At 37.3% G+C, this 16,258-nt stretch overlaps 2 protein-coding genes across 5 annotated transcripts; both read left to right on the forward strand.

The window, feature by feature from the left end:
* Nucleotides 1–2,400: 2,400 nt before the first annotated feature.
* On the forward strand, nucleotides 2,401–4,451 carry LOC21389464 (UDP-glucose iridoid glucosyltransferase). Its single transcript, XM_010089579.2, has 2 exons — nucleotides 2,401–2,976; nucleotides 3,326–4,451. Exons 1-2 carry the CDS (start codon nucleotides 2,487–2,489, stop codon nucleotides 4,201–4,203), a joined length of 1,368 nt encoding a protein of 455 aa, XP_010087881.1. The 5' UTR covers nucleotides 2,401–2,486; the 3' UTR covers nucleotides 4,204–4,451.
* A 2,598-nt stretch (nucleotides 4,452–7,049) lies between these two features.
* On the forward strand, nucleotides 7,050–16,058 carry LOC21389466 (RNA-binding protein 33). 4 transcript variants are annotated; one of them, XR_002902512.1, is made up of 8 exons: nucleotides 7,050–7,260; nucleotides 7,522–7,787; nucleotides 7,885–8,100; nucleotides 8,177–11,452; nucleotides 11,709–11,890; nucleotides 11,988–12,203; nucleotides 14,472–14,568; nucleotides 15,973–16,058. XR_002902512.1 is itself a non-coding variant. In XM_010089581.2 (6 exons), exons 2-6 carry the CDS (start codon nucleotides 7,581–7,583, stop codon nucleotides 12,067–12,069), a joined length of 3,963 nt encoding a protein of 1,320 aa, XP_010087883.1. In that variant the 5' UTR covers nucleotides 7,050–7,260; nucleotides 7,522–7,580; the 3' UTR covers nucleotides 12,070–12,601. The 4 variants fall into 4 exon arrangements, 3 of the variants coding, with proteins under 3 accessions (XP_010087883.1, XP_024023711.1, XP_024023705.1); XM_010089581.2 differs by lacking the exons at nucleotides 14,472–14,568; nucleotides 15,973–16,058 and having other exon boundaries at nucleotides 11,988–12,601; XM_024167943.1 differs by lacking the exons at nucleotides 14,472–14,568; nucleotides 15,973–16,058 and having other exon boundaries at nucleotides 8,186–11,452; nucleotides 11,988–12,601.
* Nucleotides 16,059–16,258: the final 200 nt, after the last annotated feature.

Genomic DNA, 16,258 nt, shown 5'->3' on the forward strand with positions numbered 1-16,258 from the left:
TTTTTTTTTTTTTTTTTTTTTTTTTAATCATCTCTACTTACAATCATTATATCTTTGGAAGAACGTGTGACTAAATTATCTCCGCTCATTCTCCATAAATAATGCATTAACTATGCCACTTAGCACTAATGACATGTTTACTTATAGGATTGGGCAACGAGACTCAATCTTATGTTTACTTATTCTTATGTTTAATCATCTCTACTTACAATCATATCTTTGGAAGAACGCGTGACTAAATTATCTCCACTCATTCTCCATAAATAATGCATTAACTATGCGACTTAGCACTAATGACATGTTTACTTATTAAGATTGGAGAACGGGAGTCAATCCTATGTTTATTTGTTCTTTTTATCATGGAATGAGTGTGAAATTGGTGGGTCCCACTCAAATTTAGAATTGAGAGAATGAGATTGACAATCACATGCCCCCTTCCGATTTGAGACTCCCATTCTTGATATTAACATTAAATTACTATATCTCTAATTTACTTATGAAATATTAAATGTAATGTAAAATTCAAAAAGTCATAATAACTACCTATATTTATTATTTTATTTGTCTAATATACTAATATTATCCTAATAATTATTAACTTTATTATAATAAATATGTACTTTATTATGTTATAAAAATTAATAATATATTTTAATTTTTAACAAATTTTATTCTATTTTTTATTTATTTTATTCAAATTTTGACAATCTATTTTCACATTTTAAATAAGTATGCAACTTATATTTATTATTTCACCACCTTATTATTATAATAAATATTTTAATTGTGATTAGTTTTAATATAATAACTACACAATTTATTTTTTAAATTGAAAATACAACATTTACTTAAAGAGTGTGTTAGTACTTTTACACTAGTTCATAATTTTAGGTGTAAGTAAATGCATGAATAAGATTTAGAATGACTCTTATTCCAACTTATGTCATCAAATAAACAACTTATTCTGACTTCAATTACTCATTCTGAATTCTATCCACTCTTAATCATGTTCACTCTGATTCATGGTCATTATGATTACGCGTAGGTAAACATGCTATCAGAACCATATTTATAAACGAGATTAAATGAGTTAGAATAATTTTTAAATTTTTTAATAAGCAAGAAAAATGTTAAAATGAAGTTTATAATGTCTTACCTAAATTACAAGTCTCCTAAACAAAAAGTTTGATATAAGTTTTAAAATCTATTTAGAAGTGTTTTTTTGAGAAGTCATATTTTGTGATTTTGACTTGAAGCTCTTGTGGAGAGTGCAAACTTTTTTTGACAGAGCATTCAAATACTTAAAAGAACCAGCTTTCAGTCATAAGAAGCTAAAATCAACTTCCAGAAAGCTCTATTAAGTATGTCTTAAATTCTCTCCCTAAATACTTCAATAAAACGGACAGAAAAATTCCTTTAAAAAAAAATAATAACAGATAAATTGCATTATTTTTTCAAAAAAATAACTGACACGTTTAGTTTATAAATTTAAATAAAAATTTAAATTTTATAAAAAAAATACTAGAATAAAAAAATTTTAACGATAATTTAAACTTATGAAATAAATAGAGACTGAGATATTGCATTAGAATTTCATCTTAAAAAGTCAAACTTGCCGGCATACGAGATGTTTGTTCACACACTCCCAACATCTGGAATCACCCCGCTAATGTCAAGTTGACGTACTAAATATGAAGATAATAAATTGGTGTGGTCCTTTTTTATTTTTATTTTTTTTATTGACATTGTGTGGACAGCGTGCGTTACTACACCAAAATGTGGCATAATTGTAGGTTAAACAGTTGAACAGATGGGGTGTTTAATTTGAAGATTTGTGTTATAGTTTAAATTATGAGTCGTAACTCGTTATAGTATTTTTTTCTCATAAAAAATATACGCAAATTAAAAATAGTACTGAATCCATAAATCAAACGTCCACAGTCTTATTTTAGTCTCCTTTCTTTTCATCCTACTTTTATTTTCGCTTTTGATTTTAACTTTGCGTGTAGGGTGATTAATCACATAACAATATAATATTAATATTGTAGAGAATATTCCTGAATCCTGAACCGAGCCGGCAAAGCTCCAAATTCTAACAGAAGATCATCATCTCTAGATGAAATTCCTGCAATTATATAATACACCTGTTGTTTGTTTTGTCATTTTGGTTTTAGTATTTTTGTTAATAAGTGATCAAGATTCAGGACACCAAATATAGTTGTCATGTTTTTGTCTTCTAACTAACATCGTAGCAAACTTGACTTAACTCTACAAGAAAAAAATAAAAAAAAAAAGTTTCAAGTTTTTCAGGACCACCCTCACATCACTATTGAATTTGTCCTCCTCTAAAAGCTACATCTCTTTCAACAATTCATACTTTAAAGCACAAATTTCATTTCCAATCTTTCACATTAAGGAAGTAACTCTTTCTCTTTCTATGTCCAAAGCTACAACAGTAATTTTGTGTAATTTGAACAAGAGATCAGATGAGTAAACAAAACCAGATAAGTCGCCGGTTGGTGCTCGTTCCCTGTCCATATGAAGGCCACTTGAATCCAATGCTTCAACTTGGCACAGTTCTTCACTCCAAAGGCTTCTCCATAACAATTGCTCACACCATTTACAACTCTCCAAATCCTCACAACCTTCCTGATTTCAGCTTCCTTCCTTTTCCGGACGGCTTATCTGACCATGATCTCGCATCGAGTGATGTTGTAGCTCATATACTGACCATTAATGACAATTGCAAGAAGACCTTTGAAAGAAGAATTGAACAACTTATGGAAGAGAAAAGGCTGCAGGGTGAGATTATCAGCTGCATAATCTCTGATGAACTCATGTCCTTCGCTGAGGATGCAGCCAACAATCTGAAGCTTCCAAGCATAATCTTGCGCACAACTAGCGCTGCCACTACTTTCGCGCGCTGTCGCCTTGTTACAATTAAGGAAGAAGGCGGTATTCCTTTTCCTTTCCAAGGTATGTGCTCAACTACATGGGCTTTTGTGGTCTGTGAAAATAAAGTAAATAAAGTAGATTTAAGAGATTCTGGAGAAAAAAAAATAAAAGTTGTACTTGAGTTCAGTCTTTGAGAGAGTAATTAACTTTCTAATGCTAACATGACAAGTCTTTTGCAAATGACTCGATTTTTGCCACGGAAAAGTACTACTCCGTGGTGTAAGAAGGGCTAAAGTTAATCAAGTCTTAGGGCCCATTTGATTTGTAAATTTGAGCAGAAAATTTAAATTTTGGTGAGAGAACACGGTAACAAAAAGGTTTGAATTGTGATCAACTAAACAGCAATGAGTTATTGATATCTATATCGCAGGTCCTTTCTCACATGATTTAGTACCCGGGCTTCATCCCCTCAGGTTTAAAGATCTCCCTTTTTCCCCAAGTCCAGATTTCGAAAGGTTTGTACGACTAATAGCCATTGCATACAACAAGAGGACGTCATCCGCCATCATATGGAATACCATGACCTGCCTTGAGCAATCAACTCTAGATCAAGTCCAACAACAATCTGAAGTACCAGTCTTCCCTATAGGTCCAATATATAAAATGGCAGCCGCAAATATCTGTAGTGGCCTCATCAAAGATGACAGAAGCTGCTTATCATGGCTTGACAAGCAACCCCATAACTCAGTCATTTATGTGAGCAGCTTGGGAAGCCTAGCATCCATTGGTGAGAGAGAAGTATCCGAAATTGCTTCGGGACTAGCCAACAGCGAGCAGCGTTTCTTGTGGGTGATTAGACCCGATTCGATTCGGAGTTCTCATTGGATTGAGCTGTTGCCCAAAGGTTTCCAAGATGTTGTTGGGGATAAGGGATGCATTGTGAGATGGGCACCCCAAAGGGAAGTCTTGGCTCATCCTGCAGTGGGAGGATTTTGGAGCCATTGTGGTTGGAATTCAACTCTTGAGAGTATAACTGAAGGAGTTCCAATGATATGTAAACCATGGTTTAGTGACCAAAGAGTGAATGCAAGGTATGTGAGCCATGTGTGGAGAGTTGGGTTGGAATTGGAGGAGTTGGAGAGAGAGGAGATAGAGAGAGTTGTAAGAAGACTTATGTTGGATGATGAAGGGAAGGAGATGAGGGAAAGAGCCAAGGAATTGAAGGAAAAAATTGAAGTTTCTACAAGGGAAGGTGGTTCGTCTTGTAATTACTTGGATGAGCTAATAAATTTTATCATGTTAATTTAGTTGCATAAAAATGGTTTATAAACATCTTTACCCATTTCTTTTTTCTGGTGCGAGACTGGAATTCATCGATGTCTTTGCTTTGGCTGCCTAAAGAAGTTGTTAGAGGTGATTCTGAATAAAATGATTCTCCATAACTATGGACCTTTCAAGGTTTATAATATTGCGATCTCCAAACTATGAATTCTTTCTTTTCTTCTCACTCTCTATTAAAGTAGTATTCGAGCAGATGAAAATATTTATTTTCGCCTTTCATCTCAGGATTTCGTTGATACCTTTTTTGTTTTTGTGTAGTTTTGAATAATGTAAGAAAACAATATCCTCTGCTATAAACAACAGTGGACCTGAAATACGACAAGAAGGGTAAACGACAATAGTTTGCTCATTTACAGTTTGCTCAAATACTGATTGTTTTCATTTTCCAGGGAATTCAATACTGCATATGCCGGAACATCAACAGTTCAGGTCCTAAATTTTTGAAGGGGCTAAGTAAAATTGAACATGTGTAATAGAAATAGTTTCAAAAACGACAATCATTGCATAAAAGACTAACGAATTGAAAACAAAAAAACGTCAATCATAAACGACGATAAATGTTAGAAGGATACGATGGAGGTGAGAATGGATGAAACTAGTGCTGGAACTTCGGGTCGGCGGGCCGCCCGAAGCCCGAATTTTTTCGGGCTCGGGCGGGTCGGCCCAATTCCCGCCCGCCCAAGCAAGAAATTCGGGTTCGGGCTCGGACAGCCCGAATTTGACATGTCCACCCTTGCCCGCCGCCGTCTAACCACCGTCCGCCGGGATTTTTTTGAATTTTTCCGACGAAGTCCGAACTGCCCGACCCGAAAATTGGGTGTGCCCGAATTGCCCGACCCGAAGCCCGAATTTTTGAATTTTTTTGAATTTTACCCGAATTTTTCCCGCCTACCCGAATTGCCCGACCTGCCCGAGGTGCCCGAATACCTGAAAACGGCTAGTTTTTTGAATTTTGCCCGAAAACCTGAGTTGCCCGAATTGCCCGAAAACCCGAAAACGGCTATTTTTTGAATTTTTACCCGAATTCTGCCCGAAAACCCGAGTTCGTGTGTTCATTTTGTTTAAAAAATTCGAGCAATTCGGGCGGGCTCGGGCTGCCAAATACAAGCCCGCGGCCCGTTCAAGGTGAAATTCGGGCTCGGGCGGGCGGCCCGAAAATCTCAGGCGGGTCGGGCTCGGGCAAATCCTCGGGCTTTTCGGGCGGTCACGGGCGACCCGTCCAAAGTTCCAGCACTAGATGAAACCAAATGGACAAGAACAACCTCAAAAGGACGACAGTTGCGGGGAAAAAAAGCACACGTAGTTTGAGGAAAAAAAAGAACTTTTATTGAATACAAATATAATTATGTATTTCATAATTGTGTGGAGGCACACATAGGCTGTGTTAGAGTTATTTTTGTTTTTATTTGTTACGTTGTTTAAGAAAAAAAAATAAATTAAGAGAGAAATGACGTTTAATATAATTAAAGATAAAAAACATTAATAAAAATGATTTTTTAATTTAGTGTAAAATAAGAGAGAAATAAAAAATGACTTTTAGTCGTTTTTTATTTTTTATTTCCGTTTTCTCCTCTCTCGAGTAGAGAGAGAGACATTAATAGATTTTTTTATACTCAAAGCAATCATTTGATAAAATTATCAAACGCATTTTTAAAAATAATTTATGTCTAAGATTGAAAACGTTTTCATTTTCATTTTCATACAAAAAATAAAATTATTTTAGAACAAGTTTTAAATGCACTTTTCTCCTAAAATAAAAGCACAACGATATATTTCAATTATTAAATAGAAATATAATTATAATTCTTTATATAAAATAGCGCACATTACAATTTTTAAACCAAAAGCACTAATTTTTTTTATAAAATCTCAAATCCAAAAATAAAATTTTAAATATTGACGTTCCCCACTAATCTTCACGTGGCTCTGCCAATAATAACAAATAAAAGATTGTGAAAAAAAAGCGACAACTAATTGGTAAAAAAAAAACCTTGAAATGAGAATGTAAACTCTAAACACTCCTATTATTTTTTGTTAGACCGAATTCCTCCTTCATCTTAATGAGGAATATAAAGGGTTGCTAGAATTACGGTAATTTTTTGTGTTATTTGAAAGTTGTTTGTCTATTGTCTAGTTTACTATTTGTTAATAATTCTTTTGAAGGGTTAAATATTCTTTTTAGCTTTAATTTAATGTATATCTTTAAACCATTCACTAATAAAAGGATTCAAATTAATGGGCTCTAAAAAGAAATTATCTTCGTTCCTTTTTCATTTAATCAAACAATTGCTTGACCTCTTTACTTACTTTTCTCTCTCTATCCTTCTACCTCCCGCATTTCCTCCGACCAAACACACCATTAAGATTTTCACTATTTTCACTTTAAAAGTTTGCACCCACTATTTTGCACTCATTTTTAATAACGTAGTAGATTATCAAGAATAATCTACTAGATTAGCATTCAGTAATGGGAAATCGTACAAGTTCCCTTATCACTAATGGTTCTAGCCCATGTAGGAGACCATCAATGATAATTGAGCTTTTTAGACCTATATATCAAAACTTTACTAGTCATCTTTAGATATAACATAAAAAATATTTTATAGATAGTAAAATTTTAAATTGTTAAAATAAGTAATTACTATTTTTCAACATTCTCATATTTTTCTCAAAAAAAAAAGAAAGAAGACGTCAATTTTGTTTGGGGGCCCAAAAACTCAATGTGAAGTCCGTAAGCCCATTCCCCTTCATCATCTCTCTCTTCCTCATTTTCTCACGAAGCCTCCCCAAAAAAATTAGACCCGAGTGCTTCCTCCTCACTTGTTTTGCTCGCCACCAAGACGCCAAGATTCGTCGTCGACTCGCGACGCCGTCCGGAGACCCTTTCCGAAAACTCCGTCGCCCCTTTTTCCGCCGCCGTCGAGTGAGACCCAAATTAGCGAGGCGGCCGCCATCTGAGCTCTGCTGTGGTCTGCTCCCTTTTTGGTCGCTGGTTTGGCTAGGGTTCTCCGCTCCATTACTCGAGTTCTCTCTCTCTCTACAATTCTCATGTTGTTAGAATGAGCTTGTCTAAAATCTTGTATGGATTTGTTCAGTTCTTCATTTGTTCATTTGTGGTGGGATCCCATTCCTTTTAAGTTTTAAGTTGAATTGCGTGTTTCTTGAATAGTGCATTCGTGAATTCCTGTGCAGTGCTCATTTTGTTTTAATTTTTTAGAATATTTGAGTGCTTATTGATTGTAAATGTCTTCTCTTTCCTTCTAATGGGGTTGCCTCTGTATTCAGGTTAATGGCATTGATTCAGTAGTAGGTGAGCTGCGGCTTAATTTGACTAATAGGGCAGGATGGGATTTGACAATGAGTGCATATTGAATATTCAATCTCTTGCTGGGGAGTACTTTTGCCCCGTTTGTCGCTTGCTTGTATACCCGACTGAAGCGTTGCAGTCGCAGTGTACCCATTTGTATTGCAAGCCCTGTTTAACTTACATTGTGAGCACTACACGCGCTTGTCCCTACGACGGTTACTTGGTGACGGAATCGGATTCCAAGGTTTTTTCTTTGTGCCGTATTATCTCTTCGGTTCAGTTTAATAGTTTCGATATTTTTATGTGCTTGATCATTGCTTTTAACCCGGTAATAATGGCAGCCGCTTATTGAATCAAATGAGTCCCTTGCTGAAACCATTGGCAAAATAGCAGTTCATTGCCTCTATCACAGGAGCGGGTGCTCATGGCAGGGATCGTTATCAGATTGCACGGCTCATTGTTCTGGCTGTGCTTTTGGCAATTCTCCTGTTGTGTGCAACAGGTGTGGAACGCAGATTGTGCATCGTCAAGTACAGGAGCACGCTCTAACATGCCCTGTGAGTGAATCTCCTTTCTTAAGAAATATTTTAAGGTTTTCTCGACTCGGATCTTTACATACGTATTCGATGACAGGGTGTGCAGCCACAAGCACAGCAGGTACAGGCTGCTGCAGATGCTTCAGCCTGCGGCACTGCAGCTACTGCTGATCAAACTCAGTCTGCCACTCAGGCAGCCGCGGTGGCTTCTCAGGCCCAACCTTTGCAAACTGCGGTTACAGCACCAGGAAAGGATCTCAATCAGCAATCAGTTTCAAGCTCTCAAGCCCAACCTGTAGTTCAGGCTGCTGTACCTAGTGCTGAACAATGGTATCAACAACAGCAGCAATATCAACAGTATTACCAACAATATCCTGGATATGACCCGTATCAGCAACAATATCAGCAATACTATCCATACCAACAGGCGGCGGTTCCGCAATACCAGCAACAGGCTCATGCTTCTAATGCAGCTGGCCAACTTCAACCTCAAGTTTTCATGCAGCCTCAACTTCAATTGCAGCCCCAAACCCAACCCCAGTCCCAACCTCAAGCTTCAGTAGCTACTCAACCTCAAAACCAGGCACAAATTAACCAACAGCGGCAAGCACCTTCTATTGTACCGCCACATTCACAAATTCACCCCCAAACTTATCCATCGGCACCTGGCCAGCCCAATCCTCAACCTCAGGTCCCTCTGCAGCCCCATCCTCAACCTGTGCAATTGCCGCAATATCAGCAGCTTCATCCTCAGCCTCAAATTCAGCAACAGATCCAATCACAGGTCCAACCACAGAATCCCCCTTCTGTTTCACAAGCTCAGCCACTGGGGCAGCTTCAACCTAGTCCTCAGCCCAATCAACCACCAAATGCTAACTTTCAGTCTCAGACTCAGCATCCTTCAGCTCATGCAGTGACGGGTCATCACTCCTTTCCTCAGCTTAACAATGATCCACAAGTGCAGATTGGAGGCCCACAACAGTTCCCTAAGCAACCGTTGATGCGTCCACCCCATCCTCAGGCTACAATTCCGAATCAGCAACAACCAGTTTTGTTGCCTTCACCGGGTCAAGTCCAAAACAACCCTTCTGTACAACAACAATCAGTCCAACATTCTTATTTTCAACCTCCTGGACAACCAGAGTATCAACGCCCCATTATGCAACCAGTTCAACAGACTTTTCCGCAGCAACATTATCAGCAGCCGCAGCTGCCCATGCCATCGCAGTTTCGGCCCACGGGACCATCTCATTTATTTCCTCCGCAAACTCATGCTTATCCTCAGCCACCGATGCAACATGCTAAGTCCCCAAATGTTGCAGGAAGGCCTTCCATGCCGCAGGGAGTACAAGCTCCGCCGTTTACGCAATATGCTGGTGGTGTAATTAGGCCAACGTATCCTGGCACAAACCAACAGGCAAACAATCAGAATAATATACTTAAAACAAATAACCAGATGAAGTTGCCTTCTGAAGAACATTCTGGTGCAAACTCAACAGCAACAATGTCCATTAGGCAAGGTAATCAAGACTTTGTGAAAGGCTCAGCCCAACAAGAAGTTGTAGCTTCCTCCCATAAAACTGTGAAAGTTGGTACGAATAATTCGGATTCAGTGCTTGATTTGTTGGCTAATGTGGGTGAGGTAAAGACCGAGAAGTCCAAGACTGACTTGAAGTCTACGGACCCTGTGGTTAAGCCAATGATGAAGGAGGAAGATGTAGAGAGCACTTTAAAGAATTCAAGTAACGGTAAATCTGGTAAAGTGGTTGCTGAGGACAAAAAAGATGTTCTTAAGGTAGAACCCGAAAAAATGAAGAACTCAACTGTAGAAGACAAGGATGTGGGTGGTTCTCTGCAGAAAAAGTCTCCACTGCAAGCAGTTGAACGCCACGAAGGGCAGGGTGGTGACTCGGTGAAGGATGCTGCTAGTGGCTCTGACAGGGCCTCAAAAGTGGTGCCTACACCTTCTGCACAAATCCTCCGTAGTCCTGCTTCTGGGGGTGAAGTTAAATCACCGTATTCACGTAGTGTTCAGGTGCAGGGTCATCAATTACCTGGTCCTCCCCCTTTGTCACAAGTACCTCCGCCCGGACCTCCACATAAAACACAAGAGTTTGGAGCCTCACAAACTCATTGTAGGCCTCAGGTACCAGGGGATCCTCTTCATCCGCCCGGTAGCATCCCAGGTTCTGCAATACCCTTTGGGAGAGGGCCTAATCAATATGGTCCTAATCAGCAAAGCTCTGAACTGCAGTCCCTTGCCCCTCAAAGGCCATATAATCCAGGGCCTTTTGGTGCTTTCAGATTATCTCAAGGTGAACCTACTGGAGCAGAGTCTTCTGGCGTATTGCAACCTCGTGCTTTTAATTCACATGGTGGGATGATGGCAAGACCAACACCTCATGGTCCTGAAATGTTTTCAAATCAAAGGCCCGACTTCATGGATAGTAGGGGGCCTGATCCTCATTTTGCAGGATCTTTGGAACATGGAGCACATTCTCAGTCATTTGGTATACATCCAAATATGACAAGGATGAATGATAGTCACGGTTTTGATTCCTTATCGACTCTTGGGCCAAGAGATGAGCGATTTAATCCCTTTCCAGCAGGCCCAAATCCACGAGCAGAGTTTGAAGATGACCTGAAGCAATTCCCTAGGCCTTTTGATAGGGGACTTCATGGTCTGAAGTATCATACTGGATTAAAAATGGATTCTGGGGTTGGCTCTGTTCCCTCAAGATCCTTGTCTCCCTACAATGGTGGTGGTGCCAATGATGGAGGAGACCGGCTAGGTTGGCATCGTGGAGATGCTTTTGGGAGAATGGATCCCACTCGTGGCCATCTGGATTTTTTGGGACCAGGTCTTGGATATGATCGACGTCGTATGGATAGTTTGGCATCACGAAGCCCAATTAGAGAACATCCCGGTATCTCCTTGCGTGGATTTGTAGGTCCAGGCCCTGATGACATTCATGGTAGGGAACTACGTAGATTTGGTGAACCGTTTGACAGTTCATTCCATGAAAGTAGGTTTTCAATGTTGCCTGGCCATCTGCGCAGGGGTGAGTTTGAAGGTCCCCGTAATATGGGAATGGGTGATCATTTAAGGAATGATTTAATTGGACGAGATGGTTTATCTGGTCCTCTTCGTTGGGGGGAACATATGGGTGATTTCCACGGTCATTTTCACTTGGGAGAACCAGTTGGTTTTGGCGCTCATTCACGTCATGCACGGATAAGGGAAATAGGGGGGCCTGGGAGCTTTGATTCATTTGGCAGGGGTGATGGGCCAAGTTTTCCGCATCTTGGTGAGCCTGGATTCAGGAGCCGTTTTTCATCTCATGGGTTTCCCACCGGCGATGGAATCTTTACTGTTAAGTTCTTATCTCTGCTCTTTTTCTTATTTATTTATTTATTAAATATTAAATATAAACTTGCTGTCAATCTGTCTAGAAATTTAATACACACACTTATGGATCTCTATAAGGAAGTCCTATTGAGCCGTTCAGCTGATAACGACTATCTAGATTTATTTTATCAAGGTTGCTTTTTTATATTTTCTGTTCTCATTTCTATATACTTAATATTATTTATTATTATTTAATTACTCTGTGGTGGGATTTCTTCAGGAAGACTTGGCATTTGATAAATCAAGGAAAAGGAAACTGCCTACCATGGGATGGTGTCGAATCTGTAAAGTTGACTGTGAAACAGTTGAAGGCTTGGAATTGCATTCACAAACAAGAGAGCATCAGAAAATGGCTATGGATATGGTAGTCGCTATCAAGCAGAATGCTAAAAAGCAAAAACTGTACGTTATTCTAAATTTCATTATTGTTTTTGCCCCTTCCGCCCATCCTCCTCTCTTGTGATTTAGAAACATTATTCCCTTTTTTGTGACATTACAGAACGTTTGGTGATCAATCCTCACTTGGAGATGCAAGTCAGCCTAGGAGTGCTGGTACTGAGGGCCATGGGAAAGACAATTGATTAACAATGGTGCTCTAATGAGGATCTGTAGAATTTGCCCTTCCATACCTCTTTTCCCCTTTTGTGGGTGGTCTATGCTTTCAAGTTGCTGCCATATTAATCCAGATGGTTTTTGGAAGTGAAGTTCAATGGCAGTTAAGTTTGTTGACTTTTTATATAAGCATGCCGATAGCTCTTTTTGTGACATTAGCAATATCATGTCGAAGGTGGTATGATGATATCACTCTATTTGTTCATGTGGTATTTTTTAGATGAGTTAGGATTTTTCTAGTGGCTTTTAAACGAACTTTTAGCGTTTTCCTCGTATGATAAAAATAACTGTTAAGAATCTGTGTTCAGGCATCTGAAAGATTTATACTGGGCAAAATGTATCACTATTCAGGACCCTTTTTTTTTTTTTTTTTTTTGACTTAGGCTATACTAGTGTTTGCTGTAGGCTTTAGCTATGCAGTTTTTTCCTTGCTTTTAACGTATTGCATGTATGTTTCTTGGAAATTTTGAGCAATCAGGGCCATCTTCTTGCTTCATATTTCCTCATGTCTCATGATTTTGTAATTTTTATTCTTCTCTTTGCATAAACTAAATAAACTTGCTGACTTTGTGTGTAGTTACTGACAGCCCTTCAATTTGAGGAGGAACTTCTATATACACTTGATTCAAACTTTCTGTACAATACCCGCCCCAAAAAAGAAAAGAAATAAAGATATAAAATTGAATAAAAAATAAGGCAATGTAGGCAGAAAACTTCTATATATAAATGGGCATTCTTCCTCATTTTAATCATTGTTCAGGAGGGAATAGAATAAGACTTCTGATAACGCTGTTTCTAGAAAATGAAAGTCCTATAGAAAATTTTGGTGCAACAGTGTAGAATTTGAACTTCTGGTAGCTTAAAAGTAATATAGAAAATTCTAGTGCAATAATAGATATAAACGCATCATTTATTAGTACATTAGGAGATGGGAAAAGGCTGGCTTGCTCTGAGAAAACTACAATGATGTGAACGACAGCAAAACAACAGAACAACAATGGCGTCAATAAGAATTATAAAATGATGAGAAAAATGAGGATTCTAAAAGAAGAAAATATGTAAAAATGATAGGTGTGATAATCTTTTCTTTCTTATGTAAATTTAAAAGAATAATGTTTTAATGTTTTGTACATTCATACCGGTAGTTCTTTCATCTTTGGACTCTGAGGTCTAGAATGTGTTGTGCAAACAATTGCAGCATCAAGTCTTGGAAATTATGTATAATTCTAATTTGTTCGCATCATTTTTATTGTTGAATACTTCCTTGCGGTTATTCCTTTTTTTCACCAGTCACAAGCAGAACTTGTTAGTGTTATGTGCTGTTTAATATCTATCTGATATTTGGCAATTATATAGTATAGACTAACTTTTTTCGTCATTCTGAGAAGAATATATGTCATTTAATTTCCAACATTGCTCTTCCAATTCCAGCTTTGCTGAGGTGTTTATATGACAATTTGCTAAAGGATGTGGCATTGTTGCGAAGCTAATAAGATCTTTTCAATTGTGGTGAATTACAGTTGATAAAAAGTTAACACCTAAAAACATGCAGATTATTTTGACATTTGCACTGCCCTCTCATAAACAAGACAGCAATCAAAAGGTTGTTTAGGGAGAGGATATGGAGAGGCTCATATATATAGAAGTGGCGCATATGTGTGTGTGTAAACTTTGGAACACACGAGCTAGAATTTATGTATGTGAAAAGTAGGTTCATCGCGATCTTGGACAACAACACTGTATCACATTAAATTATCTGGTTTAGAGGCTTCTAAATATACATTCATCTAAGGGTTTTTGTTGCTAATAAATTATACTATACCATGAGAATAACAGTAGTCTTACGTGCTGTAAGCTATAGTGGATAGAATTGTTGGGATTTCAGCTTTAATTTTTTATCAAATCAAATAGAACGTCAATTAACTGTTCCAACAAACAAATGATAACCTAGGTGATGCAGAACTAATAGTGAATGCAGATAGAGAAAGATAGGAAAAGAGAGAGGAATATAGAGAGATATGCATAATCTAACATCTTGATCTCCGTTACTTGGGTTAGGTGTTTCTTTCCCTAGCCTGTTAGAATATGCTAAGTTAATGCCTTCTACGTGAGCTCATATTACACCTATGCTGTTTAGTAGTTCCTTTGTGTTAAGTAGTGACATGGAGATAATGGTTAATGCTAAATTTAGGGAAAGGCTTCTTTGTTAGTAGTATCATCCGTAGAACTTATGTCTCTTGCTAATAGTCTCGAGTCTTGACTTGAGGTCTGATGCATAATACTATCACCATATTTATTCCAGCTTTTGGGATCAGTGCTTAATGGTGATTTTTATTTTTGGTGAAATTTCTTTTTTTTTTTTCTACAATAGATCTTTTCAAAACTCGACCTATCTGTTTCCGCGAAGCAGACAACATAAAGGCTGAAAGTTCAGTGGAGAGGTTTACTCGGTCCTCTTTTTTAATGTGGTAAGGTTGTCAAGTGTACTGATTTATTTTGTGGCAACTGCTCTCTTTTTTTTTTTTTGGTTAATATTTATAGGAATTTATATGGTTCTAGATATTTCTTTCTAAGAAAATGCATGCTTCCAATTATCAATAGTAACTTAGGTTGGTTAGTTTAGGTACTTGCGATTTTAGACATTAGGTGTTATATCGGATACTGCTTAGGAAATTTCTTTAGATGTTTATAATACATTTCACGCATTTCGAATCGTGAGACTAGTTTTCGTGGGAAGCTGAAATGAATTAGAAAGCTTAGAGGCCTGCTGTTTATTTGACACTCTGCTGAATAAACAGCTTAAAATTGTAGATGAAATCTTAGTCGGAGAGTTAAGATATTGATGACTAGATTTGTAATTAGCTGCTCTGCCTTGAAAGTTTTTGTTTCAGATATGTTAAGAGTAACCATTTAGTTCCAAGAGACTTAGGGGTCTGCTTTGTTTTTCTGAGAAATACAAATGTCAATTAAAATTACTCTGCTGCAATTTGACTACTTATCTAAAGGCACATGTGAAACAGATAAAGCTAGCTGGAATGGATAATGTGATTTTTGTGATGAGTAATGACGGATATGGAATAGGAAAAGCAGGAAATCATCTTCGGCCACAATAATAGGGATGAGGATAATACTTTTTATTTATTTATTTATTTATTTATTTTTCTGGAAGGGATGAAGATAATAATTTATTATTAGTATTTCTGTCATTGATTCTATGACAGACAGTTTAGGCGGGTTTATGATGCAACTTGACTAATCTTTAGGACGATGTGGCTGAGACACGAACGTTATTGTAAACCATCTTAACTAGAGAGCATAAAACTATATTACTTGTTTGGCTTAATGAGCTTAAAACTAGACTTTTCTAGGCGAATGAGCATAAAACTGGACTTCTTTTCTTTTCTTTCTTTCTTTTTTTTTTTTTTTTTTTTTTTTTTTTTTTTTTTTTTTTTTTTTTTTTTTTTCGGTTGGGAATGAGCATAAAACTAGACTCGTCTTTAGGATCAAATGGCTGATTAAATGCCCACGCGTAATAAGTAAATCTGGGTCGTTTTCCATTTGGGTTCAATAATTGGGTCTCATAGATATGAATTATATAAAGTTAGAGAAAGTTACATGGTCTGCCGCGAAATACAAGATCTTTACATTATGCCCCTGAACTTTGATTTATTAGATTTTTACTAATGAATTAATTGGTATAAATCTTAAGTTTATGCCATTGGTGGCACAAGACATTGTTTGAGTATGTTTCATGCAACTTAGTACGAGTTTAGTATTTGAATTTGCTTTTGTTTTTTTCCCTCAAAAACTGTCTTTTAACTGTTGGAATGCAAAACCCTGTTTTCTTGCGCTAACATTTTATTGAAGCTCAGCTGCTGGTCTCTGCAAGGCGTTGATGACGAGGTTTTAAGCTACGGATCCTTTCTACGTATGGTATTGCTGTTTGTTTGGTGTCTTTTTTTTTTTTTTTTTCAAGCTTGAAATTTTTTTTTTTTTTTTTTTTTTTTTGCATTTCTAGTTTTATTTTATTTTCTTTTCATTTTTTTTTTGTCTCTGGGCTTGGATATCTTACTACACGGCCCAAGGACTTTTCTTTTTTTTTTCTTCTTTTTTTTTTTTTTTTTGGTTGGAGAATCCCAAGGACACCCTTTGCATGAG

The sequence above is a fragment of the Morus notabilis genome, unplaced genomic scaffold (genome assembly GCF_000414095.1).
Source record: "Morus notabilis unplaced genomic scaffold, ASM41409v2 Scaffold2801, whole genome shotgun sequence".
Lineage (NCBI taxonomy): Eukaryota > Viridiplantae > Streptophyta > Magnoliopsida > Rosales > Moraceae > Morus > Morus notabilis.

Coding starts and splice junctions, on each gene's coding strand:
- LOC21389464 (XM_010089579.2), top strand. CDS start 2,487: ATGAGTAAACAAAACCAGATAAGTCGCCGGTTGGTGCTCGTTCCCTGT. Junction 2,977..3,325: donor TATTCCTTTTCCTTTCCAAG/GTATGTGCTCAA, acceptor TCTATATCGCAG/GTCCTTTCTCACATGATTTA.
- LOC21389466 (XM_010089581.2), top strand. CDS start 7,581: ATGGGATTTGACAATGAGTGCATATTGAATATTCAATCTCTTGCTGGG. Junction 7,788..7,884: donor TGACGGAATCGGATTCCAAG/GTTTTTTCTTTG, acceptor TAATAATGGCAG/CCGCTTATTGAATCAAATGA. Junction 8,101..8,176: donor AGCACGCTCTAACATGCCCT/GTGAGTGAATCT, acceptor ATTCGATGACAG/GGTGTGCAGCCACAAGCACA.